Consider the following 27,332-nt stretch of genomic DNA (forward strand, 5'->3'; position numbering starts at 1 on the left):
CGGGCGGGGTGGCGCTGAGGCCGGCCGTCGTCGATCTGGCGCCCGGGCGCCCAGATCTGGCGGTGGAGGCGCTCCGGCAAGCTGCGGTGGCGGCGCTCCGGCGGGCTGCGGCTGTAGGGCGCGCTGGGTGCCTGGGGTCCCTTCCCTCGGCCGGGGGAGCTGCGGTGGTGGCGGCGAGGCGCGGTTTTCTAGACGACGGTGCCGCGTCGGTGGAGGTTCTGGTGATGGTGAGCTGCAACAGAGCAGCAGCTTGGGCTGGAGGTGGCTGGGGGTGCGCGGATCTGACATGGCGCTCTGCTGCGACGTGTTGAGGGCTGGTGGTTGGCAACGATGTCCTCTGCACAACTTGCTATGTTCCTATGCCGTTCGCTTCCTGTGAGGCCCGGCGGTGGAGTAGATCCTCCAGGCGAAAGTCTTGCACCTTCTTCGGTGCCGGTGCTGGCGATGTTCTTGAGCATTGCATTCCTTCCTGGAGGCACATCGCGGAGCTACGTCCATCTACTGCCGCAACTGTCTGGTGTTTCCGGGTGAAAACCCAAGCTCCATTGGAGCGGGTGGCGGCGGCAATTACGTCGTTACCTTCTTGGAGGCACCGCCTTGGAAGCAATGACCTTTGTGGAGTGGTGGTCTCATGGCAGTGGTGCAGAGTTGCGTCGTTGTCGGGGTGATGGAGGCCGGGGCGGCGGCTCCGGACGGTGGATTTACGCCGAGGCGGCGGCCTCGGACAGCGATGCAACGATGGCTCTATGGGGCAGAGTCGCAGTTGTGCATTGTTTCGGTGGCGACTTGGTGCTACGTGGGTAGCGAGGTCGTCGGTCTGGTCGATGCGACCCAGTGAGGGCGGTCTGACTTTACGTCGGGGCGGCGGCCCCGGATGTGGTGCGGCGTTCGTGGTCTGCGTGCAGTTGTCCTGTGCAGCATGGGCTGCGGGTAGCTGTATTGTGCGGCGTTGCTGCTCGAGGGCGAGTGGAGGCATGTCGGGGCGGCGGCCCCGGATGTGGTGCGACGTTCGTGGTCTGCGTGCGGTTGTCCTGAGCAGTGTGGGCTGCGGGTTGCTGTATCGTGCGGCGTTGCTGCTCGAGGGTGAGCGGTGGCATGTCGGGGCGGCGGCCCCGGAAGGCGGTGTCGGTTGAGTCCGCAGGGCGCAACGGAGCAGTGGATGTCGAGGCGGCGGCCTCGGGAGAGTTGCAGCTTCGAGGGCATGGACCTCGTGTCGTGTGGGTGACGTGGTTGTCATCGATGTTGTTCGTGGATGGGCTTTGCCCTGTGTGTGTTAGTCTTTGGGATGGGCTTGGCCCTTGTTGTTTCGGTTTTCGCTCGGTTTTCCGTAATTAATTGGGCAATTCTCTTCTGCTTAATTAATAGATGAGGCAATCTTTGCCTCAAAAAAAACTACCTGATGGAAGATATAAGCACCTAGCTCTTGAGGGAGGAACTGTAAAAGTCTAAATATGATCGGTTCGGTGTGAATAGATGAGTTCCACCCTTATAACTTGCATAGATACCCACGTTCCCTATATCCATGGTGTGAAACAGCAGCATACTACTGATTTTAGAGTAAAGGCCTCGATATCATTTAACGATCCTTTTTCATGAACAAACAAGTGCCGCCCTTATAATCTTGTAGTATTGATTTGTGGACAGGTAATACATAGTATGATACTTCTATATATACAGGACAACATACAAGATCGTTTAGCGATTCTGTATCCATAAACAAATTAGAAAGATATGTTTCAATACTACTAAGAAAAGACAGATCTTAGCTGAAAAGACATATAACCAAGAGAGAGATCCATCAAGTTAACAACCGAGCATATTTATTTATTCTTTATACTTGTATGCAAGCAAACAAGAGCTTACAGATCGAGCTACAACCCTGATCCTGTTACAACAAAAGCCATAAGGAAACTACAAGCAAAGGGGTTCATCCAAGCTGCTGGGTCCAACCAACCAGCTTGCACTACCCCTGAAAAACAGGCACACCCTACTGAACTTCTGAATTCAAAGGCTTGCAAAAGTACCCCCACGGTGCTGAAAAAAAAGAAGACGCCATTTTTGTCCACAGATATTTGAAACCTTCTGGGAACAGCACTGTGGTGGAATTTGAGAGGCCGGCAAAGGTAGGTGTTTGGGTTTGAAAAAAAAAACTCGGTCCGGCCTCTCGTCGAAAAAACAGGGTGAAAAGGGCTGTATTGGTGTAGGGGAGAAATGAAAAATGGGTTTTTGTAAAATTCAAACTCCCCTTGGTAACTAGCCCTAGAAAAAGACATGTCTCATTTTTCTCACTCTACCCTCTCCCGGGAACATGGAGTGATTTTGATCAATCCATGCAAAAAAAGGGAGAGGAAGTAGATAGTGTTTTTTGCTGCACCCATGGGGCAAAAAAAGGTGGAAAATGGCTATCTTTGAGGGGCACCGTGTGGGGGACTGCAAGCGAGCTATCATCAGAAGCACCAGCGGGGACGAACCTAAAACTCATTAGCCCCAAATCGTCGAGGCTAATGATGAAAAAAGAAGAGGGAAACCGAAGACAAAGTTCTAAATTAGACTTGATGTTCAGGAGCAAGTCCTTCATGGCGACGACTTGAACGCTTGATGTAGCTTCCTCACGATGTCCTTGACAGACAACGAGAAGTCCTCGCCGGCCTGCATCAGATTAATACATGATTGAGTGAGTGAGACCATGTAATTAATTGAGTAGTAAATTATGGAGGAATTAAGAAGAGGAGATGATTGGGGGCTGACCGTGGCCATGATGGTGATGTCGATGGAGGAGGCGGTGAAGGGGAGAACATTGGTGTTCATGATGGCGAGGTCGATGCTCTCGAGCTCGGAGAGCGCGGCGACGAGCACGCCCCTGCGGTTCTCGCAGTGGATCTTGACGAGCACGGTGCGGTCCGACATCCGGGCCTCGATCTCCGGCAGCCCGGCGTCGGCGCCCTCGAAGTTCTCGTCGCAGGACGACCCGTCGTCCTCGTCGGCGGCGAGCTGCGACTTCTTGACCAGCACCGCCGACTCCACCGGCCGCCGCCGGGCCACCTCCTCCATGCCCTTCACCTGCTCCTGCAGCGTCTTGACGTACTTGATCGCGTCGCCCAGCACCGACGCCTTGTCCATCTTCTTGAGCCCCGGCACGATCTTGGAGAGCGCGATGAAGCGCTCGCTGAGCTTCTCGCGGCGCCTCCGCTCCGCCAGGATGTGGTCCTGGTTCTGGGCGGCCGGCCGGGAGGGCGCCCTGGCGGGCTCGGCGGCCATGGCGTCGTAGCTCCGCTTGACCTGCTGGAACGGCGCCACGCCCCCCGCGTCGACCTCCTGCTTGGGCTTCACGGGCGCCGCCGCGCCGTAGTAGGCGGTGGCGGCGCTGGGGGCCTGCGGCGCCTTGGCGAACGCGTCGGCGTGGGCGTGGCCGCCGAAGGAGAGGATGGTCGGGGAGGAGGAGTCGGCGGGGGAGCCCTGCTCCGTGACGCACGAGTCCCAGCTGGTGTTGACCTTGGCCGCCTTGCGCGGCCGGTGCTCGCCCGCCGCCGCCGCCGCGTACTGCTGCTGCTGCTGCTGCTGCATCAGCGCCGCCGCCTCCATCTCCCCCTGCCCGAAGGCCACGGCGATCTGCTGCTCCGTGTACTGCTCCAGCGTCGCGTCCGACTGCCACTGGTGGAAGAAGCTCGGCTCGTCCATCACCTGCACGCCACCAAACCATCATCAACCAGTCAGCCACCACCCACCTCTTCCCACACCATTACACCCGACGCTATCAGAAGACGAGCAGCAAATTACCATATTGGAGAACCACTGAGTCGCCATTCGCCGATACTAAAAATCGCTCGCTCGCCGCTCACCCCAAAGCCAAAGGTTGCAGCAAACTGCTTCTTCCACAAGCCCGATCGACCAGCCGGAACCCTGATCAGGAAAACGCGCACGAAAACAGAGCAGTTAGCATTGCGCAAAGCAAGCACACAGCAATGCAGCCCGTGGGTAGAAATTCTCAGGGAGAGAGACCAACCTCGGGAGAGAGAGAGACAGAGAGAGAGATGGGTCAGCCGGCGATGTGGTATTGGTCCCTTTCCTTTGCACCAATGTCCAACGGAGGCGACCTTATATAACCGCTGGGATCAAGGACGGGAGACTATTTTAAGGCCTCTTGTTCTAGGTCGGGTGTGAACTACTCGGCCACCCATCCCCTTCCTTTCGTCCGCAGACTGTGCCAATGGTGGCTGCCTCGCTCGCTCGCCCAAGTCACCTGTCCACCCCCCTGCACTGTAGCCCCCTTTTAAAAACGGGTTTGGAGTAGCATTATGTCAAGCGAGCTTACATTATTGCTCTCTCAAGCCTTGCGGCATTGGCTGACAGGGAGATATTTTAATTCGCTGGAATGGATTACTTCATGGTGATGTCAATGGAGGTTGTGTGAAATGCTGGGGGATCCCAAATATTGGGAGAGTGTTTGGTTGGGCGTTTCGTCGTCGCAGGGGCGTTCGGGTTGTTCGGGAATGGTGTGTGGCCACTTGGATTTAATTTGAAGATTGTGCATATCGGAAGCAGATATAGATGTATCAATCCCTTTTGTGTGTGATATGAGATGGTGTGTATCTGTATATCTATATTCTATATATACTACTTCCTCCGTTTCGAATTACTTGTCGCAGGTATGGATGTATCTAGATGTATTTTAGTTCTAGATACATCTATTTCTACGACGAGTAATTTAGAACGAAGGAAGTACTACTTAAAAAGAATGTAAGGTTTCGAATATCCATTTTTTGAACCCGAGCTCAAATGATCTTGGTAAACAGTAAAAATACTAAAATACTAAAAAATTCAGAAAATTCTGATTTTTTTATTGCATGAAAGAAGTTTGAGTGCGTGAGGTCCGTGTGAAATTTCAGCTCGTTCAGACATCTAAGTAGCTCTCAGCAAAAACAAAAACAAAATCAGTTTGAATAGTGCATGAATACTAAACTTTTTCACATACCCTAATTTTTTTTGCTAACAGCTACTCAGATGCCCAAACGAGCTGAAAATTGGCACTGTTCTCGTGCACTCAAATCTTCCATGTCAAAAAAGCTCAGATTTTTTTTTTTGAATTTCCTTAGTATTTTTATTTGTTTTAGTCTTCACATGTAGGAGAAGATGACTTCGGGAGCCATTTAGTCACTCTCGTAAGGTTTTTGTCGCTTCTACTAGCGTTTGGTTGGGCGTTTCGTCGTCGCAGGGGCGTTCAGGTTGTTCGGGAATGGTGTTAGGCCACTTGGATTTAATTTTGAGATTGTGCATATCAGAAGCAGATATAGATGTACCAATCCTTTATGTATGTGATGTGAGATGGTGTATATGTCTATCTATATTCTATATATTTCTTCTGTCCGAAAATACTTGTCATCAAAATGGATAAAAAAAGATGTATCTAGAACTAAAATACGTCTAGATACATCACTTTTATCTATTTTAATGACAAGTATTTTCGGACGGAGAGAGTACTACATATAAAGAATGTAAGGTTTCCAATATCCACTTGCGAACCCGAGCTCGTATGATCTCGGTGAAAAGTAGAATAAAAAATACTAAAAATTCAGAAAAAACTGATTTTTTTTATTGCATGGAAGATGTTTGAGTGTGTGAGGTCCGTGTGAAATTTCAGCTCGTTCGGACATCTGACTAGCTCTCAGCAAAAAAGCAAAATCAGTTTGAATAGTGCACGAATAGTAAACTTTTTTAGAGACCCTATTTTTTTTGCCGAGAGCTACTCAGATGCCCTCACGCATTCAAACATCTTCCATGTCAAAAAAAATCAGATATTTTTTGAATTTTTCTAGTGTTTTCTTATTTTACTCTTCACAGGTAGGAGCAGATGAGTTTGGGACCCATTTAGTCACTCTCCTAATAGGTTTCATCTTTTACTTCTCACCACCCCTTCATCCAACATTTTCCTATGATAACCAATCACCTTAATTTACATACCTCCTGAACCAATTCCACTTTAATTTACCTACCAAACTTCACATCAAACTATACTATAACTCACGAGCAGGATTTGATAAACATTTATTTACATCATTGCATTAATATGCCCAGGTAAATCACAAGCTATGTACTAAATATTTATATTCCGTTGCAACGCATGATCATTGTCCTAGTACTAACGAAAAAAAGCTAATCTTGTACTTTACACCTAACTAAGATGTTTTTAAGAGTAACCCCGCTCCCTCCAAAGAATTTACTAATCCTAGGAACATATGATCATATGATTAACTTAGTAAAAACTATACAAATAAGTTCTGAAAATATATGAAAAGATCAAACAAATATTAAATGTAAGAGGGAGTGTATTAAAGTTTCTCATTAAGATTATGTACATTGAGCTATTGTAAGTTACAATAACATAACATAACGAATGTTTTACATTCCAGTCAGTATGGACCATGAACTATATTAGTTTTTTACCATAATTCACATGCATGTGTTCCTATATTTTTTTTCCAATCACGGCGTTCAGACCCTAAGAGGGGCTTCTGTGCCTATGGCGTCAGACCCTGCCTGAGAGGGGTGCTTCTATGCATATACACTAATTATCAACTGTTGGTATCTATACACATGTTTATTTTTTTCACAATTTTTGAAAACATAGAGATATGAATTCTTGCTATGTTAAATGTATCGTGATTATATGATCAAATGATCCATTTGCTATCTCCCATTCACCCCCTCCCCCACGAATCACGAATGTAGCAGGTGATTATTTTTCTGTTTCTACAAAATGCAAACATCATATACAACCATTTTTGCAAAGTACGGAAGATAAACATGCATACCTTGCAAACGCCACCAAGTTTGTCCCAGAATTTTATGAAGTAGACTTTCATATAAGTATTGATCGAATATATGAAATTTCTTTGTTTAGTGGAAATGAAGCTAGATTCACATTTTTACAACACGTGCACTTCTAATATGAAGACTAAATAATCTAGCTTTCACGGACTCTTTGGTAGTCGGGAGAATCCATTGTTTGGTCCTCTCAATCATTGTTTTCTTTAGGTTTGGTTCATAAACTTCCAACCAAATAATCTTGGTCCCTAACTTCAATACCAAATGTATTCCGTCAAAACCTAGAGGGGTGGTGGTGATTTTGCACACCTAACTACACAATTAACAGATAAATCAAAAAATGACAAGAATAAGAGAATGGTTAACAAACTTAAAACTATGAATCAGACCATGCAAAAATGGGGATAAACCTAAACAAAAACTTAAAACTTAAAAATATAGAACTGAAGTACACCAAGCATGGACCATAGAAAAAAGTACAAGTATCAAAAGGCTTGAGAGTTTGGAAAACCCACAATGATTCATTGAGAATACACCAAGAATCCAGATTTTCTTTATGGTTGTCCCTATTTTTGTCCGTGCTTTCTTGCATTTTGTGTTATTTCAATTATTGTTGACTTCTCTTGTTTCACTGGTTTCGAATATTTGTTTCTAGAATGTGTATGACCTTTTTGCCTTATCATGTTTCATTTTATTCCTATATTTTGCATTCATGTGGAAAGAAATCCACAATTTTTTGTTATTATTTATAAGTTTCTCCACCAATAGTCATGGATCACTTTCACTAATTCATTTTGTTGTGCAATTCGCTATGAATAATTTCTCTTGTAGATTTTTTTTTTCTTGGTTAAACATGATTTGGCACTTCCGAACAAGTGTTTCTTTGCAATTGGTAATCTTAACCACTTATAATATATTAAAAATGCCTTTTCACTAGTTGTTCAAAAATTAATAATGTTCTCAATATTTTCCATTGAATGTTTATGATTCTAGAGTATTTTATCTATTTTCTTTCATTTCTATGGGTCCCTAGATTCTTTTTGTCTACTTCGTGATTTTATTTATAATTTGTACTCCCTCCATCCCAAAATAAGTGACTCAACTTTGTACTAACTTTAGTACAAAGTTGAGTCACTTATTTTGGGACGGAGGGAGTATTGAATAAGCATGCATGTTTGCAAAACAATAGCATTGCTCATACTGCTTTGATAAGGCATGTAAACAAATATGTCTAATATTGATTTCTAAGAGTGGACTACTGAAGTCTAGACCAAAACTTTAAAATAGTTTTACTAGATTATTATAATATTAATGGACATGGATTTTGTGCACCTAGTGCATAGAAAAAGGGTTTATAAAATTTAGAAAACAAAAGATGGCACAATGAACAATGTATTTTTCAAGTTCTCAAGAAGAGATTTATTGATTTTGTATTTGTTGGGGAACACAGTAATTTCAAAAAAAAATCCTATGCACATGCAAGATCATGGTGATGCATAGCAATGAAAGGGGAGAGTGCCGTCCACGTTGCTACCTCTTGAGCACTTGCGTTGGTTTTCCCTTGAAGAAGAAAGGGTGGTGCAGCAAAGTAGCGTAAATATTTCCCTCGGTTTTTAAGAACCAAGGTATCAATCCAGTAGGAGGCTACGCACGAGTCCCTCGCACCTACACAAAACAAATAAATCCTCGCAACCAATGCGATAAGGGGTTGTCAATCCCTACACGGTCACTTACGAGAGTGAGATCTGATAGATATGATAAGATAATATCTTTGGTATTTTTATGATAAAGATGCAAAGTAAAATAAAAGGCAATGAAAATAACTAAGTATTGGAAGATTAATATGATGAAGATAGATCCAGGGGCCATAGGTTTCACTAGTGGCTTCTCTCAAGAGCATAAGTATTTTACGGTGGGTGAACGAATTACTGTTGAGCAATTGACATAATTGAGCATAGTTATGAGAATATCTAGGTATGATCATGTATATAGGCATCACATCCAAGACAAGTAGACCGACTCCTGCCTGCATCTACTACTATTACTCCACACATCGACCGCTATTCAGCATGCATCTAGAGTATTAAGTTCATAAGAACAGAGTAACGCCTTAAGCAAGATGACATGATGTAGAGGGATAAATTCATGCAATATGATAAAAAAACCATCTTGTTATCCTCGATGGCAACAATACAATACGTGCCTTGCTGCCCCTACTGTCACTAGGAAAGGACACCGCAAGATTGAACCCAAAGCTAAGCACTTCTCCCATTGCAAGAAAGATCAATCTAGTAGGCCAAACTGATAATTCGAAGAGACTTGCAAAGATAACCAATCATACATAAAAGAATTCAGAGAAGATTCAAATATTGTTCATAGATAAACTTGATCATAAACCCACAATTCATCGGTCTCAACAAACACACCGCAAAAGAAGATTACATCGAATAGATCTCCACAAGAGAGGGGGAGAACTTTGTATTGAGATGCAAAAAGAGAGAAGAAGCCATCTAGCTAATAACTATGGACCCGAAGGTCTGAGGTAAACTACTCACACTTCATCGGAGAGGCTATGGTGTTGATGTAGAAGCCCTCCATGATCGATGCCCCCTCCGGCGGAGCTCCGGAACAGGCCCCAAGATGGGATCTCATGGATACAGAAAGTTGCGGTGGTGAAATTAGGGTTTTGGCTCCGTATCTGATCGTTTGGGGGTACGTAGGTATATATAGGAGGAAGAAGTACGTCGGTGGAGCAACATGGGGCCCACGAGGGTGGAGGGCGCGCCTGGCGGGGTAGGCGTGCCCCCTACCTCGTGGCCTCTGTTGGGTTTCGTAGTAATTTCAAAATTTTCCTACGCACACGCAAGATCATGGTGATGCATAGAAACGAGAGGGGAGAGTGTGATGTACGTACCCTTGTAGACCGACAGCGGAAGCGTTAGCACAACGCGGTTGATGTAGTCGTACGTCACGGCCCGACCGATCAAGCAGCGAAACTACGGCACCTCCGAGTTTTAGCACACGTTCAGCTCAATGACGATCCCCGGACTCCGATCTAGCAATGTGTCGGGGAAGAGTTCCGTCAGCACGACGGAGTGGTGACGATCTTGATGTACTACTTCTGCAGGGCTTCGCCTAAGCACCACTACAATATGATCGAGGTGGAATATGGTGGAGGGGGGCACCGCACACGGCTAAGGAATGATCATGAGGATCAACTTGTGTGTCTAGAGGTGCCCCCTGCCTCCGTATATAAAGGAGCCAAGGGGGAGGGGTGCGGCCAGCCCTATGGAGGCGCAGGAGGAGTCCTACTCCTACCGGGAGTAGGACTCCCCCCCCCCCCCAATCCTATTCCAAATAGGATTCCCAAGGGGGAAAGAGAGAGAGAGAGGTGGCCGGCCACCTCTCCTAGTCCTAGTGGGACTAGGGGAGGGGGGGAGGCGCGCAGCCCACCATGGGAAGCCCCTTTCACCTTTCCACTAAAGCCCAATAAGGACCATATGGCTCCCGGGGGGTTCCGGTAACCTCCCGGTAATCCGGTAAAATCCCGATTTCACCCGGAACACTTCCGATATCCAAACATAGGCTTCCAATATATCAATATTTACGTCTCGACCATTTCGAGACTCCTCGTCATGTCCGTGATCACATCCGGGACTCCGAACAACCTTCGGTACATCAAAATGCATAAACTCATGATATAACTATCATCGTAACCTTAAGCGTGCGGACCCTACGGGTTCGAGAACAATGTAGACATGATCGAGACACGTCTCCGGTCAATAACCAATAGCGGGACCTGGATGCCCATATTGGCTCCTACATATTCTACGAAGATCTTTATCGGTCAGACCGCATAACAACATACGTTGTTCCCTTTGTCATCGGTATGTTACTTGCCCGAGATTCGATCGTCGGTATCCAATACCTAGTTCAATCTCGTTACCGGCAAGTCTCTTTACTCGTTCCGTAATACATCATCTCACAACTAACATATTAGTTGTAATGCTTGCAAGGCTTATGTGATGTGCATTACCGAGAGGGCCCAGAGATACCTCTCCGACAATCGGAGTGACAAATCATAATCTCGAAATACGCCAACCCAACATCTACCTTTGGAGACACCTGTAATGCTCCTTTATAATCACCCAGTTACGTTGTGACGTTTGGTAGCACCCAAAGTGTTCCTCCGGCAAACGGGAGTTGCATAATTTCATAGTCATAGGAACATGTATAAGTCATGAAGAAAGCAATAGCAACATACTTAAACGATCTGGTGCTAAGCTAATGGAATGGGTCATGTCAATCAGATCATTCAACTAATGATGTGACCTCATTAATCAAATAACAACACTTTGTTCATGGTTAGGAAACATAACCATCTTTGATTAACGAGCTAGTCAAGTAGAGGCATACTAGTGACACTAAGTTTGTCTATGTATTCACACATGTATTATGTTTCCGGTTAATACAATTCTAGCATGAATAATAAACATTTATCATGATTATAAGGAAATAAATAATAACTTTATTATTGCCTCTAGGGCATATTTCCTTCAGTCTCCCACTTGCACTAGAGTCAATAATCTAGATCACATCACCATGTGATTAACATCGATAGTTCACAACATCATGTGATTAACACCCATAGTTCACATCGCCATGTGACCAACACCCAAAGGGTTTACTAGATTCAGTAATCTAGTTCACATCGCTATGTGATTAACACCCAAAGAGTACTAAGGTGTGATCATGTTTTGCTTGTGAGAGAATTTTAGTCAACGGGTCTGCCACATTCAGATCCACATGTATTTTGCAAATTTCTATGTCAACAATGCTCTGCATGGAGCTACTCTAGCTAATTGCTCCCACTTTCAATATGTATCTAGACCGAGACTTAGAGTCATCTAGATTAGTGTCAAAACTTGCATCGGCGTAACCCTTTACGACAAACCTTTTTGTCACGTCCATAATCGAGAAACATATCCTTATTTCACTAAGGATAATTCTGACCGCTGTCCAGTGATCTACTCCTAGATCACTATTGTACTCCCTTGCCAAATCAGTGCAGGGTATACAATAGATCTGGTATACAGCATGACATACTTTATAGAACCTATGGCCAAGGCATAGGGGATGACTTTCATTCTCTTTCTATCTTCTGCCGTGGTCGGAATTTGAGTCTTACTCAATTTCACACCTTGTAACACAGGCAAGAACTCTTTCTTTGACTGTTCCATTTTGAACTACTTCAAAATCTTGTCAAGGTATGTACTCATTGAAAAAACTTATCAAGCGTTTTGATCTATCTCTATAGATCTTGATGCTCAATAAGTAAGCAGCTTCACCGAGGTCTTTCTTTGAAAAACTCCTTTCAAACACTCCTTTATGTTTTGCAGAATAATTCTACATTATTTCCGATCAACAATATGTCATACACATATACTTATCAGAAATGATGTAGTGCTCCCACTCACTTTCTTGTAAATACAGGCTTCACCGCAAGTCTGTATAAGACTATATGCTTTGATCAACTTATCAAAGCGTATATTCCAACTCCGAGATTCTTGCACCAGTCCATAGATGGATCGCTGGAGCTTGCATATTTAGTTAACACCTTTAGGATCGACAAAACCTTTTAGTTGCATCGTATACAACTCTTCTTTAGTAAATCCATTAAGGAATGCAGTTTTGTTTATCCATTTGCCAGATTTCATAAAATGCGGCAATTGCTAACATGATTCGGACAGACTTAAGCATAGATACGAGTGAGAAAATGTCATCGTAGTCAACACCTTGAACTTGTCGAAAACCTTTTGCGACAATTCTAGCTTTGTAGATAGTAACACTACTATCAGCGTCCGTCTTCCTCTTGAAGATCCATTTATTTTCTATGGCTTGCCGATCATCAGGCAAATCCATCAAAGTCCATACTTTGTTCTCATACATGGGTCATATCTCAGATTTCATGGCCTCAAACCATTTCGCGGAATTTGGGCTCATCATCGCTTCCTCATAGTTTGCAAGTTCGTCATGGTCTAGTAACATGACTTCCAGAACAGGATTACCGTACCACTCTGGTGCGGATCTCACTCTGGTTTACCTATGAGATTTGGTAGTAACTTGATCTGAAGTTACATGATCATCATCATTAGCTTCCTCACTAATTGGTGTAGTAGTCACAGGAACAAATTTCTGTGATGAACTACTTTCCAATAAGGGAGCAGGTACGGTTACCTCATCAAGTTCTACTTTCCTCCCACTCACTTCTTTCGAGAGAAACTCCTTCTCTAGAAAAACTCCGAATTTAGCAACAAAAGTCTTGCCTTCGGATTTGTGATAGAAGGTGTACCCAACAGTCTCCTTTGGGTATCCTATGAAGACATATTTCTCCGATTTGGGTTTGAGCTTATTAGGATGAAACTTTTTCATATAAGCATCACAACCCCAAACTTTAAGAAACGACAACTTTGGTTTCTTGCCAAACCACAGTTCAGATTGTGTCGTCTCAACGGACTTAGATGGTGCCCTATTTAACATGAATGCAGCTGTCTCTAATGCATAACCCCAAAACGATAGTGGTAGATCGGTAAGAGACATCATAGATCGCACCATATCTAATAAAGTACTGTTATGACATTCGGACACACCATTATGCTGTGGTGTTCCAGGTGGCATGAGTTTGTGAAACTATTCCACATTGTTTTAATTGAAGACCAAACTCGTAACTCAAATATTTTACTTCTGCGATCATATCGTAGAAACTTTCATTTTTGTTACGATGATTCTCCACTTCACTCTGAAATTCTTTGAACTTTTCAAATGTTTCAGACCTTTGTTTCATCAAGTAGATATACTCATATCTGCTCAAATCATTTGTGAAGATCAGAAAATAATGATACCTATCGCGAGCCTCAATATTCATCGGACCACATACATCAGTATGTATGATTTCCAACAAATCTGTTGCTCGCTCCATTGTTCCGAAGAACAGAGTCTTAGTCATCTTGCCCATGAGGCATGGTTCGCAAGCATCAACTGATTCATAATCAAGTGGTTCCAAAAGTCCATCAGTATGGAGTTTCTTCATGCGCTTTACACCGATATGACCTAAACGGCAGTGCCACGAATAAGTTGCACTATCATTATTAACTTTGCATCTTTTGGTTTCAATATTATGATTATGTGTATCACTACGATCGAGATCCAACGAACTATTTTCATTGGGTGTGTAACCATATAAGGTTTTATTCATGTAAACAGAACAACAATTTATTCTCTTACTTAAATGAATAACCGTATTACAATAAACATGATCAAATCATATTCATGCTCAACGTAAACACCAAATAACACTTATGTAGGTTCAACACTAATCCCGAATTTATAGGGAGTGTGCGATGATGATCATATCAATCTTGGAACCACTTCCAACACACATCGTCACTTCACCCTTAACTAGTCTCTGTTTATTCTGCAACTCCCGTTTCGAGTTACTAATCTTAGCAACTGAACTAGTATCAAATACTGAGGGGTTGCTATAAACACTAGTAAAGTACACATCAATAACATGTATATCAAATATACTTATGTTCACTTTGCCATCCTTCTTATCTGCCAATCACTTGGGGTAGTTCCGCTTCCAGTGACCAGTCCCTTTGCAGTAGAAGCACTTAGTCTCAGGCTTAGGGTCAGACTTGGGCTTCTTCACTTGAGCAGCAACTTGCTTGCTGTTCTTTTTGAAGTTCCCCTTCTTTCCTCTGCCCTTTTCTTGAAACTAGTGGTCTTGTCTACCATCAACACTTGATGTTTTTCTCGATTTCTACCTTCATCAATTTCCGCATTATGAAGAGCTTGGGAATCGTTTCCGTTATCCCTTGCATATCATAGTTCATCACGAAGTTCTACTAACTTGGTGATGGTGACTAGAGAATTCTGTCAATCACTATCTTATCTGGAAGATTAACTCCCACTTGATTCAAGCGATTGTAGTACTCAGACAATCTGGGCACATGCTCACTAGTTGAGCGATTCTCCTCCATATTTTAGCTATAGAACTTGTTGGCGACTTCATATCTCTCAACTCGGGTATTTGCTTGAAATATTAACTTCAACTCCTGGAACATCTCATATGCTCCATGATGTTCAAAACGTCTTTGAAGTCCCGATTCTAAGCCATTAAGCATGGTGCACTAAACTATCAAGTAGTCATCATGTTGAGCTCGCCAAACATTCATAACGTCTGCATCTGCTCCTGCAATAGGTCTGTCACCTAGTGGTGCATCAAGGACATAATTCTTCTGTGCAGCAATGAGGATAAACCTCAGATCACGGATCCAATCCGCATCATTTCTACTAACATCTTTCAACACAATTTTCTCTAGGAACATATCAAAATAAACACATGGAAGCAACAACGCGAGCTATTGATCTACAACATAATTTGCAAAATACTACTAGGACTAAGTTCATGATAAATTTAAGTTCAATTAATCATATTACTTAAGAAATCCCACTTAGATAGACATCCCTCTAATCCTCTAAGTGATCATGTGATCCAAATCAACTAAACCATGTCCGATCATCACGTGAGATGGAGTAGTTTCATCGGTGAACATCATTATGTTGATCATATCTACTATATGATTCACGCTCGACCTTTCGGTCTCCGTGTTCCGAGGCCATATCTGTATATGCTTGGCTCGTCAAGTATAACCTGAGTATTCCGCGTGTGCAACTGTTTTGCACCCGTTGTATTTGAACGTAGAGCTTATCACACCCGATCATCACGTGGTGTCTGGGCACGACGAACTTTGGCAACGGTGCATACTCAGGGAGAACACTTCTTGATAATTAGTGAGAGATCATCTTATAATGCTACCGTCAATCAAAGCAAGATAAGATGCATAAAAGATAAACATCACATGCAATCAATATAAGTGATATGATATGGCCATCATCATCTTGTGCTTGTGATCTCCATCTCCAAAGTACTGTCATGATCTCTATCGTCACCGGCATGACACCATGATCTCCATCATCTTGATCTATATCAATGTGTCATCACACGGTCGTCTCGCCAACTATTGCTCTTGCAACTATTTCTATCGCATAGCGATAAAGTAAAGCAATTATTTGGCGCTTGCATCTTATGCAATAAAGAGACAACCATAAGGCTTTTGCCAGTTGCCGATAACTTTAACAAAACATGATCATCTCATACAACAACTTATATCTCATCACGTTTTGACCATATCACATCACAACATGCCCTGCAAAAACAAGTTAGACGTCCTCTACTTTTTTGTTGCAAGTTTTACGTGGCTGCTACGGGCTTAAGCAAGAACCAATCTCACCTACGCATCAAAACCACAATGATAGTTTGTCAAATAGACTCCGTTTTAACCTTCGCAAGGACCGGGCGTAGCCACACTCGGTTCAACTAAAGTTGGAGAAACTGTCACCCGCTAGCCACCTTTGTGCAAAGCACGTCGGGAGAACCGGTCTCGCATAAGCGTACGCGTAATGTCGGTCCGGGCCGCTTCATCCAACAATACCGCCGAACCAAAGGATGACATGATGGTACGCAGTATGACTTATATCGCCCACAACTCACTTGTGTTCTACTCGTGCATATAACATCAACATAAATAACCTAGGCTCGGATGCCACTGTTGGGTTTCGTAGTAATTTCAAAAATTTCCTACGCACACACAAGATCATGGTGATGCATAGCAACGAGAGGGGAGAGTGTGATCTACGTGCCCTTGTAGATCGACAGCGGAAGCGTTAGCACAACGCGGTTGATGTAGTCGTACGTCACGACCCGACTGATCAAGCACCGAAACTACGGCACCTCCGAGTTTTAGCACACGTTCAGCTCGATGACGATCCCCGGACTCCGATCCAGCAAAGTGTCGGGGAAGAGTTCCGTCAGCACGACGGAGTGGTGACGATCTCGATGTACTACTGCTGCAGGGCTTCGCCTAAGCACCGCTACAATATGATCGAGGTGGAATATGGTAGAGGGGGGCACCGCACATGGCTAAGGAACGATCACGAGGATCAACTTGTGTGTCTAGAGGTGCCCCCGCCTCCGTATATAAAGGAGCCAAGGGGGAGGGGTGCGGCCAGCCCTATGGAGGCGCAGGAGGAGTCCTACTCCTACCGGGAGTAGGACTCCCCCCCCCCCAATCCTATTCCAAATAGGATTCCCAAGGGGGAAAGAGAGAGAGAGGTGGCCGGCCACCTCTCCTAGTCCTAGTGGGACTAGGGGAGGGGGGGAGGTGCGCAGCCCACCATGGGCAGCCCCTTTCACCTTTCCACTAAAGCCCAATAAGGCCCATATGGCTCCCGGGGGGTTCCGGTAACCTCCCGGTAATCCGGTAAAATCCCGATTTCACCTGGAACACTTCCGATATCCAAACATAGGCTTCCAATATATCAATCTTTACGTCTCGACCATTTCGAGACTCCTCGTCATGTCCGTGATCACATCCGGGACTCCGAACAACCTTCGGTACATCAAAATGCATAAACTCATAATATAACTGTCATCGTAACCTTAAGCGTGCGGACCCTATGGGTTCGAGAACAATGTAGACATGACCGAGACACGTCTCCGGTCAATAACCAATAGCGGGACCTGGATGCCCATATTGGCTCCTACATATTCTACGAAGATCTTTATTGGTCAGACCGCATAACAACATACGTTGTTCCCTTTGTCATCGGTATGTTACTTGCCCGAGATTCGATCGTCAGTATCCAATACCTAGTTCAATCTCGTTACCGGCAAGTGTCTTTACTCGTTCCGTAATACATCATCTCACAACTAACATATTAGTTGTAATGCTTGCAAGGCTTATGTGATGTGCATTACTGAGAGGGCCCAGAGATACCTCTCCGACAATCGGAGTGACAAATCCTAATCTCGAAATACGCCAACCCAACATCTACCTTTGGAGACACCTGTAATGCTCCTTTATAATCACCCAGTTACGTTGTGACATTTGGTAGCACCCAAAGTGTTCCTCCGGCAAACGGGAGTTGCATAATCTCATAGTCATAGGAACATGTATAAGTCATGAAGAAAGCAATAGCAACATACTTAAACGATCAGGTGCTAAGCTAATGGAATGGGTCATGTCAATCAAATCATTCAACTAATGATGTGACCTTGTTAATCAAATAAGAACACTTTGTTCATGGTTAGGAAACATAACCATCTTTGATTAACGAGCTAGTCAAGTAGAGGCATACTAGTGACACTAAGTTTGTCTATGTATTCACACATGTATTATGTTTCCGGTTAATACAATTCTAGCATGAATAATAAATATTTATCATGATTATAAGGAAATAAATAATAACTTTATTATTGCCTCTAGGGCATATTTCCTTTAGCCTCCCTGTTGGTTGCTTGACGTAGGGTCCAAGTCTCCTGGATCATGTTCGGTGAGAAAATCACGTTCCCGAAGGTTTCATTTTGTTTGGACTCAGTTTGATATTCCTTTTCTTCGGAACCCTAAAATAGGCAAAAAAACAATTCTGGGTTGGGCCTCCGGTTAATAGGTTAGTCCCAAAAATAATATAAAAGTGGATAATAAAGCCCAATAATGTCCAAAACAATAGATAATATAGCATGGAGCAATAAAAAATTATTGATACGTTGGAGACGTATCACACGTACCCTCGTAGACCGTAAGCGGAAGCGTTATGACAACGCGGTTGATGTAGTCGTACGTCTTCACGATCGACCCATCCTAGTACCGAACGTGCGGCACCTCCGCGATCTGCACATGTTCAGCTCGGTGACGTCCCACGAACTCACGATCCAGTAGAGCTTCGAGGGAGAGTTTTGTCAGCACGACGGCGTGATGACGGTGTTGATGAAGCTACCGACACATGGCTTCGCCTATGCACCGCTACGATATGACCGAGGTGGATTATCGTAGAGGGGGGCATCGCACACGGCTAAAAGATCAATGATCAACTTGTGTGTCCATGGGGTGCCCCCTGCCCCCGTATATAAAGGAGTAAGGGGGGAGGCCGGTCGCCCTAGGAGTAGGGGTGGGCATAAAAAACCGAGATCCGAAAAACCGACCCGAAGTATCAGGACCGAGACCGAAATGACCTGAACCGAATAAATCGGTTGCTCTCTCGGTGCCCAGATTTAGAAAACCGATTATAGTTCGGCTACTTCGGTCGTCAACGATGGCTAACCGAATACACCGAGGAACCGAGGGCATTCCTACAATGGCCCAAAAAATAGCCCAGCCCATTACGTGAAGTCACCACTTGCCTTCTCTCTATCATCATCGCTACAGCCCTAGCCCAAGTCCCTCCACTCGATTCCCCATCCAAGCGGGAACCCTAGGTTGCGAGCCTACCAGGCTGCAAGCCTTCCTGCTCAGCCGCCACCCCTCCAGCCCTCCATACCCCACACCCTCCTCTCCACCGCAGTAGGCGGCGACGATGTCTGGCAGCTTGTGCGGCGCGCAGGCGCAGCAGTGATTCTTGGGATAGCACAATCTCCCCCTCCCCCTACTTTTCCAACGCCCTCACTTCCTCTTCTGCTTACATTGGCGGCCGGCGAGTGTGAGATAACATCCAGCTGCACCTACTCTTCCTTTCTTTAATATAATCTTATGTGTTCGTCGATCCTTTTTGCCATGGAATGCTCGCGATTGCCAATTTTTCTGGCTAGATTCAATTCTGTTCGGTTTATTCGGTCAAACCGACACTGAACCAAAATTCCTGATGGGCCGAATCGCCGGTTCTTTGTTTTCAAGATAACCGATCGGTGACCAATCTCAGAAAACCGAATTTTTTATAAAACCGATGAACCAAACCGAACAACTCGGTTAAACCGAATGCCCACCCCTACCTAGGAGGGCGCACCAAGAGGAGGAGTCCTCCTCCTAGTGGGAGTAGGACTCCCCTTTCCTAGTCCCACTAGGAGGGGGAAGGAAGGAGTGGGAGAGGGGCAAGGCAAGGGGGGCGCCCCCCCTTCCTTGTCATATTCGGACTCAAGGGGAGGGGGCGCATGGCCTGCCCTGGGCAGCCCCTCTCTCTCCACTAGGTCCCATCAAGGCCCATTTAGCCCCCGGGGGGTTCCGGTAACCCCTCCGGCACTCCAGTTTTCTCCGGGATCATCCGAAACCTTTCCGGTGTCTGAATATAGCCGTCCAATATATCAATCTTTATGTCTCGACCATTTCGAGACTCCTCATCATGTCCGTGATCATATTCGGGACTCGAACTACCTTCGATACATCAAAACACATAAACTCATAATATCGATCGTCACCGAACGTTAAGCGTGCGGACATACGGGTTCGAGAACTATGTAGACATGACTGAGACTCATCTCCGGTCAATAACCAATAGCGGAACCTAGATGCTCATATTGGTTCCTACATATTCCACAAAGATCTTTATCGGTCAAACCGGATAACAACATACGTTGTTCCCTTTGTCATCGGTATGTTACTTGCCCGAGATTCGATCGTCGGTGTCTCAATACCTAGTTCAATCTCGTTACTGGCAAGTCTCTTTACTCGTTCTGTAATACACCATCCCGCAACTAACTCTTTAGTTGCATTGCTTGCAAGGCTTATAGTGATGTGCATTACCGAGAGGGCCCAGAGATACCTCTCCGACAATCTTAGTGACAAATCCTAATCTTGATCTATGCCAACTCAACAAGTACCATCGGAGACACCTGTAGAGCACCTTTATAATCACCCAGTTACATTGTGACGTTTGGTAGAACACAAAGTGTTCTCCGGTGTTCGAGAGTTGCATAATCTCATACTCATATGAACATGTATAAGTCATGAAGAAAGCAATATCAACAAACTAAACGATCATCGTGCTAAGCTAACGGATGGGTCAAGTCAATCACATCATTCTCTAATGATATGATCCCATTAATCAAATGGCAACTCATGTCTATGGTTAGGAAACTTAACCATCTTTGATTCAACGAGCTAGTCAAGTAGAGGCATACTAGTGACACTCTGTTTGTCTATGTATTCACACATGTACTAAGTTTCCGGTTAATACAATTCTAGCATGAATAATAAACATTTATAATGATATAAGGAAATATAAATAACAACTTTATTATTGCCTCTAGGGCATATTTCCTTCAGTCTCCCACTTGCACTAGAGTCAATAATCTAGTTCACATCGCCATGTGATTTAACACCAATAGTTCACATCACCATGTGATTAGTTCACATCGTCATGTGACTAATACCCAAAAGGTTTTACTAGAGCCAATAATCTAGTTCACATCACCATGTCATTAACACCCAAAGAGTACTAAGGTGTGATCATGTTTTGCTTGTGAGAGAAGTTTAGTCAATGGGTCCACCACATTTAGATCCTTATGTATTTTGCAGATTTCTATGTCTACAATGCTCTAGATAATTGCTCCCACTTTCAATATGTATCCAGATTGTGACTTAGAGTCATCCAGATCGGTGTCAAAACTTGCATCGATGTAACTCTTTACGATGAACTCTTTATCACCTCCATAACCGAGAAATATTTCCTTAGTCTTCTAAGGATAATTTTGACCGCTGTCCAGTGATCTACTCCTAGATCACTATTGTACTCCTTTGCCAAACTCAGGGTAGGGTATACAATAGGTCTGGTACATAGCATGGCATACTTTATAAAACTATGACTGAGGCATAGGGAATGACTTTTCATTCTCTTTCTATTTTCTGCCGTGGTCGGGTTTTGAGTCTTTACTCAACTTCACACCTTGCAAGGCAAGAACTCCTTCTTTGACTGTTCCATTTTGAACTACTTCAAAATCTTTTCAAGGTATGTACTCATTGAAAATATATCAAGCGTCTTGATCTATCTCCATAGATCTTGATGCTCAATATGTAAGTAGCTTCACCGAGCTCTTTCTACGAAAAACTCCTTTCAAACACTCCTTTATGCCTTCTAGAAAAATTCTACATTATTTCCGATCAACAATATGTCATTCACATACACTTATCAGAAATGCTGTAGTGCTCCCACTCACTTTCTTGTAAATACAGGCTTCACCGCAAGTCTGTATAAAACCATATGTTTTGATCACTTTATCAAAGCATATATTCCAACTCCGAGATGCTTGCACCAGTCCATAGATGGATTGCTGGAGCTTGCTCACTTTGTTAGCACCTTTTAGGATCGACAAAACCTTCTGGTTGCATCATATACAACTCTTCTTTAAGAAATCCATTAAGGAATGTAGTTTTGACATCCATTTGCCAGATTTCATAAAATGCAGCAACTGCTAACATGATTCGGACAGACTTTTAAGCATCGCTACGAGTGAGAAAATCTCATCGTAGTCAACACCTTGAACTTGTCGAAAATATTTTGCAACAATTCGAGCTTTGTAGATAGTAACACTACTATCAGCGTTCGTCTTCCTCTTGAAGATCCATTTATTCTCAATGACTCACCGATCATCGGACAAGTCAATCAAAGTCCATACTTTGTTCTCACACATGGATCCCATCTCAGATTTCATGGCCTCAAGCCATTTTGTGGAATCTAGGCTCATCATCGCTTCCTCATAGTTCGTAGGTTCATCATGGTCTAGTAACATAATTTCCAGAACAGGATTACCGTACCACTCTGGTATGGATCGTACTCTGGTTGATCTACGAGGTTCGGTAGTAACTTGATCAAAAGTTTCATGATCATCATCATTAGCTTCCTCACTTACTGGTGTAGGAATCACTAGAGCTGATTTCTGTGATGAACTACTTTCTAATAAGGGAGCATGTACAGTTACCTCATCAAGTTCTACTTTCCTCCCACTCACTTCTTTCGAGAGAAACTCCTTCTCTAGAAATGATCCATTCTTAGGAACAAATATCTTGCCTTTGGATCTGTGATAGAAGGTGTACCCAACTGTCTCTTTTGGGTATCCTATGAAGACACATTTCTCCGATTTGGGTTCGAGCTTATTAGTTTGAAACTTTTTCTCATAAGCATCACAACCCCAAACTTTAAGAAACGACTGCTTAGGTTTCTTGCCAAACCATAGTTCATACAGTGTCGTCTCAATGGATTTAGATGGTGCCCTATTTAACATGAATGCATCTGTCTGTAATGCATAACCCCAAAACGATAGTGGTAAATCGGTAAGAGACACCATAGATCGCACCATATCCAATAAAGTACGATTACGACGTTCGGACACACCATTATGCTGTGGTGTTCCAGGTGGCGTGAGTTGCGAAATTATTCCACATTGTTTCAAATGAAGACCAAACTCGTAACTCAAATATTCGCCTATGTGATCAGATCGTAGAAACTTTATATTCTTGTTACGATGATTTTCCACTTCACACTGAAATTCTTTGAACTTTTCAAATGTTTCAGACTTATGTTTCATTAAGTAGATATACTCATATCTGTTCAAATCATCTGTGAAGGTCAGAAAATAACGATTCCCGCCGCGAGCCTCAACACCCACTGGACCGCACACATCAGTATGTATTATTTCCAACAAGTCTGTTGCTCGCTCCATTGTTCCGAAGAACGGAGTCTTAGTCATCTTGCCCATGAGGCATGGTTCGCAAGCATCAAGTGATTCCAAAAGTCCATCAACATGGAGTTTCTTCATGCGCTTTACACCAATATGACCTAAACGACAGTGCCATATATAAGTTGCACTATCATTATTAACTTTGCATCTTTTGGCTTCAATATTATGAATATGTGTATCAGTACGATCGAGATTCAATAAACCATTTATATTGAGTGTATGACCATAGAAGGTTTTATTCATGTAAATAAAACAACAATTATTCTTTGACTTAAATGAATAACCGTATTGCAATAAACATGATCCAATCATATTTATGCTCAACGCAAACACCAAATAACATTTATTTTAGGTTCAACACTAATCCCAAAGGTAAAGGGGGTGTGCGATGGTGATCTTATCAACCTTGGAATCTCTTCCAACACACATCGTCACTTTTCCCTCAACTAGTCTCTGTTCATTTTGTAACTCTTGTTTCGAGTTGCTAATCATAGCAACTGAATCGGTATAAAATACCTAGGGGTTACTATGAACACTAGTAAAGTGCACATCAATAACATGTATATAATATATATACTTTTGTTCACTTTGCCATCCTTCTTATCCTCCAAGTATTTAGGGCAGTTCCGCTTTCAGTGATCATTTCCTTTGCAGTAGAAGCACTTAGTTTCAGGCTTGGGTCTAGCTTTGGGCTTCTTCATGGGAGTGGCAACTTGCTTGCCATTCTTCTTGAAGTTTCCTTTCTTTCCCTTGCCCTTTTACTTGAAACTAGCGGTCTTGTCAACCATCAACACTTGATGCTTTTCTTGATTTCTACCTTCGCCGATTTCAGCATCGCGAAGAGCTCGGGAATTGTTTTTCATCATCCCTTGCATATTATAGTTCATCACGAAGTTCTAGTAACTTGGTGATAGTGACTAGAGAACTTTTGTCAATTACTATCTTATCTGGAAGATTAACTCCCACTTGATTCAAACAATTATAGTACCCAGACAATCTGAGCACATGCTCACTGGTTGAGCTATTCTCCTCCATCTTGTAGGCAAAGTACTGTCAGAGGTCTTATACCTCTTGACATGGGCATGAGTATGAAATACCAATTTCAACTCTTGGAACATCTTATATGCTCTATGGCATTCAAAACATTTCTTGAAGTCCTGATTCTAAGCCGTAAAGCATGGTACACTAAACTATCAAGTGGTCATCATACCGAGCTTTGCCAAACGTTCATAACGTCTGCATCTGCTCCTGCAATAGGTCTGTCATCTAGTGGTGCATCAAAGACATAATTCTTCTGTGCGGCAATGAGGATAATCCTTAGATCACGGAGCTAGTCCGCATCATTGCTACTAACATCTTTCAACATAGTTTTCTCTAGGAACATATCATAAATAAAACGGGGAAGCTATATGCGAGAAATTGATCTACAACATAGATATGCAAATACTATCAGGACTAATTTCATGATAAATTAAAGTTCAATTAATCATATTACTTAAGAACTCCCACTTAGATAGACATCCCTCTAGTCATCTAAATGATCACGTGATTCGAATCAACTAAACCATGTCCGATCATCACGTGAGATGGAGTAGTTTTCAATGGTGAACATCACTATGTTGATCATATCTACTATATGATTCACGCTCGACCTTTCGGTCTCCAGTGTTCCTAGGCCATATCTGCATATGCTAGGCTCGTCAATTTTAACCCGAGTATTCCGTGTGTGCAAAACTGGCTTGCACCCGTTGTATGTGAACGTAGAGCTTATCACACCCGATCATCACATGGTGTCTCGGCACGACGAACTATCGCAACGGTGCATACTCAGGGAGAACACTTATACCTTGAAATTTAGTGAGAGATCATCTTATAATGCTACCGCCGAACTAAGCAAAATAAGATACATAAAGGATAAACATCACATGCAATCAAAATATGTGACATGATATGGCCATCATCATCTTGTGCCTTTGATCTCCATCTCCAAAATACCGTCATGATCTCTATCATCATCTGCATGACACCATGATCTCCATCTCTTGATCTCTATCAACGTGTCGTCACATGGTCGTCTCACCAACTATTGCTTTTGCAACTATTTCTATCGCATAGCGATAAAGTAAAGTAATTATATGGCTCTTGCATCTTATGCAATAAAGAGACAACCATAAGGCTCCTGCCAGTTGCCGATAACTTTAACAAAACATGATCATCTCATACAATAATTTATATCTCTTCATGTCTTGACCATATCACATCACAACATGCCATGCAAAAACACATTAGACGTCCTCTACTTTGTTGTTGCAAGTTTTACGTGGCTGCTACGGGCTGAGCAAGAACCGTTCTTACCTACGCATCAAAAACCACAACACGGTATAGTGATTGCTTTTTGATCTTCAGAAAGAACCTTGTTCATTGAATCCGATTCAACTAAAGTTGGAGAAAAAGACACACACTAGCCACCTGTGTGTGAAGCACGTCGGTAGAACCAGTCTCGCGTAAGCATACGCATAATGTCGGTCTGAGCCGCCTCATCCAACAATACCGCCGAATGAAGAATCAACTAGTGACGGCAAGCAATATGTATATACCCACGCCCACAACTCCTTTGTGTTCTACTCGTGCACATAACATCTACGCATAGACCTGGCTCGGATGCCACTGTTGGGGAACGCAGTATTTCAAAAATATTCCTACGATCACGCAAGGTCTATCTAGGAGATGCATAGCAACGAGAGGGGAGAGTATGTCTACGTACCCTCGTAGACCGAAAGCGGAAGCGTTTATCAACGCGGTTGATGTAGTCGTACACCTTCACGATCCGTCCCGATCAAGTATCGAACGTACGGCACCTCCGCGTTCAGCACACGTTCAGCTCGATGACGTCCTCGCCTTCTCGATCCAGCAAGAGGAGCGAAGTAGTAGATGAGTTCCGGCAGCATGACGGCGTTGTGACGGTGTTGGTGAAGAACAAGAACAATCTTCGCAGGGCTTCACCTAAGCGCTACGAAAACTATGACGGAGGATAAACTAGAGGGGACGGGGTTGCCAACACACGGCTTGGTGTTTCTTGATGTGTCTTGGGTGCAAGCCCTACCCCTCTATTTATATGTTGAGCCTTGGGGTCGAAACTTGGAGTAAAAGCCTCCACAAAGTCGGTTTCACCGGAAAGGCACTGTTGAGGAATGTATCGTCACATGGAACGCAGTTGGGGAACACAATAATTTCAAAAAAAATCCTACGCACACGCAAGATCATGGTGATGCATAGCAACGAGAGGGGAGAGTGTCGTCCATGTACCCTCGTAGACCATAAGCGGAAGCATTATGACAACGCGGTTGATGTAGTCGTACGTCTTCACGATCGACCGATCCTAGTGCCGAACGTACGGCACCTTCGCGATCTGCACATGTTCAGCTTGGTGATGTCCCACGAACTCACGATCCAGTAGAGCTTCGAGGGAGAGTTTCGTCAGCACGAAGGCGTGATGACGGTGTTGATGAAGCTACCGACGCAGGGCTTCGCCTAAGCACCGCTACGATATGACCGATGTGGATTATCGTGGAGGGGGCACCGCACACGGCTAAAAGATCAATGATCAACTTGTGTGTCCATGGGGTGCCCCCTGCCCCCGTATATAAAGGAGCAAGAGGGAGGCCGGTCAGCCCTAGGAGGGCACGCCAAGAGGAGTCCTCCTCCTAGTGGGAGTAGGACTCCCCTTTCCTAGTCCCACTAGAAGGGGGAAGGAAGGATTGGGAGAGGGGAAAGGCAAGGAGGGGCGCCCCCCCCCTTCCTTGTCCTATTCGGACTCAAGGGGAGGGGGTGCGCAACCTGCCCTGGTCGTGTTGGAAATATGCCCTAGAGGCAATAATAAAATGGTTATTATTATATTTCCTTGTCCATGATAATTGTCTATTGTTCATGCTATAATTGT

General features: G+C 44.0%; 1 protein-coding gene across 1 annotated transcript; it reads right to left on the reverse strand.

Annotated features, from left to right (window-relative positions):
* Positions 1 to 1,803: 1,803 nt before the first annotated feature.
* Positions 1,804 to 4,272, reverse strand: LOC119286818 (transcription factor bHLH18-like). The gene is made up of 4 exons (XM_037566284.1): positions 4,004 to 4,272; positions 3,778 to 3,900; positions 2,749 to 3,681; positions 1,804 to 2,649 (listed from the first exon to the last, which is right to left on the reverse strand). Exons 2-4 carry the CDS (start codon positions 3,802 to 3,804, stop codon positions 2,575 to 2,577), a joined length of 1,035 nt encoding a protein of 344 aa, XP_037422181.1. The 5' UTR covers positions 3,805 to 3,900; positions 4,004 to 4,272; the 3' UTR covers positions 1,804 to 2,574.
* Between the last annotated feature and the right edge of the window lie 23,060 nt (positions 4,273 to 27,332).

Source organism: Triticum dicoccoides, chromosome 4A, assembly GCF_002162155.2.
Source record: "Triticum dicoccoides isolate Atlit2015 ecotype Zavitan chromosome 4A, WEW_v2.0, whole genome shotgun sequence".
Taxonomy (NCBI): domain Eukaryota; kingdom Viridiplantae; phylum Streptophyta; class Magnoliopsida; order Poales; family Poaceae; genus Triticum; species Triticum dicoccoides.

What these genes read in the sequence shown, in the direction of transcription:
- LOC119286818 (XM_037566284.1), bottom strand. Translation starts at nt 3,804, where the DNA reads ATGGCGACTCAGTGGTTCTCCAATATG. An exon ending in CTCAGTGGTTCTCCAATATG is followed by an intron (nt 3,682 to 3,777) that starts GTAATTTGCTGC and finishes GGTGGCGTGCAG; the next exon opens with GTGATGGACGAGCCGAGCTT. An exon ending in ACATCACCATCATGGCCACG is followed by an intron (nt 2,650 to 2,748) that starts GTCAGCCCCCAA and finishes AATCTGATGCAG; the next exon opens with GCCGGCGAGGACTTCTCGTT.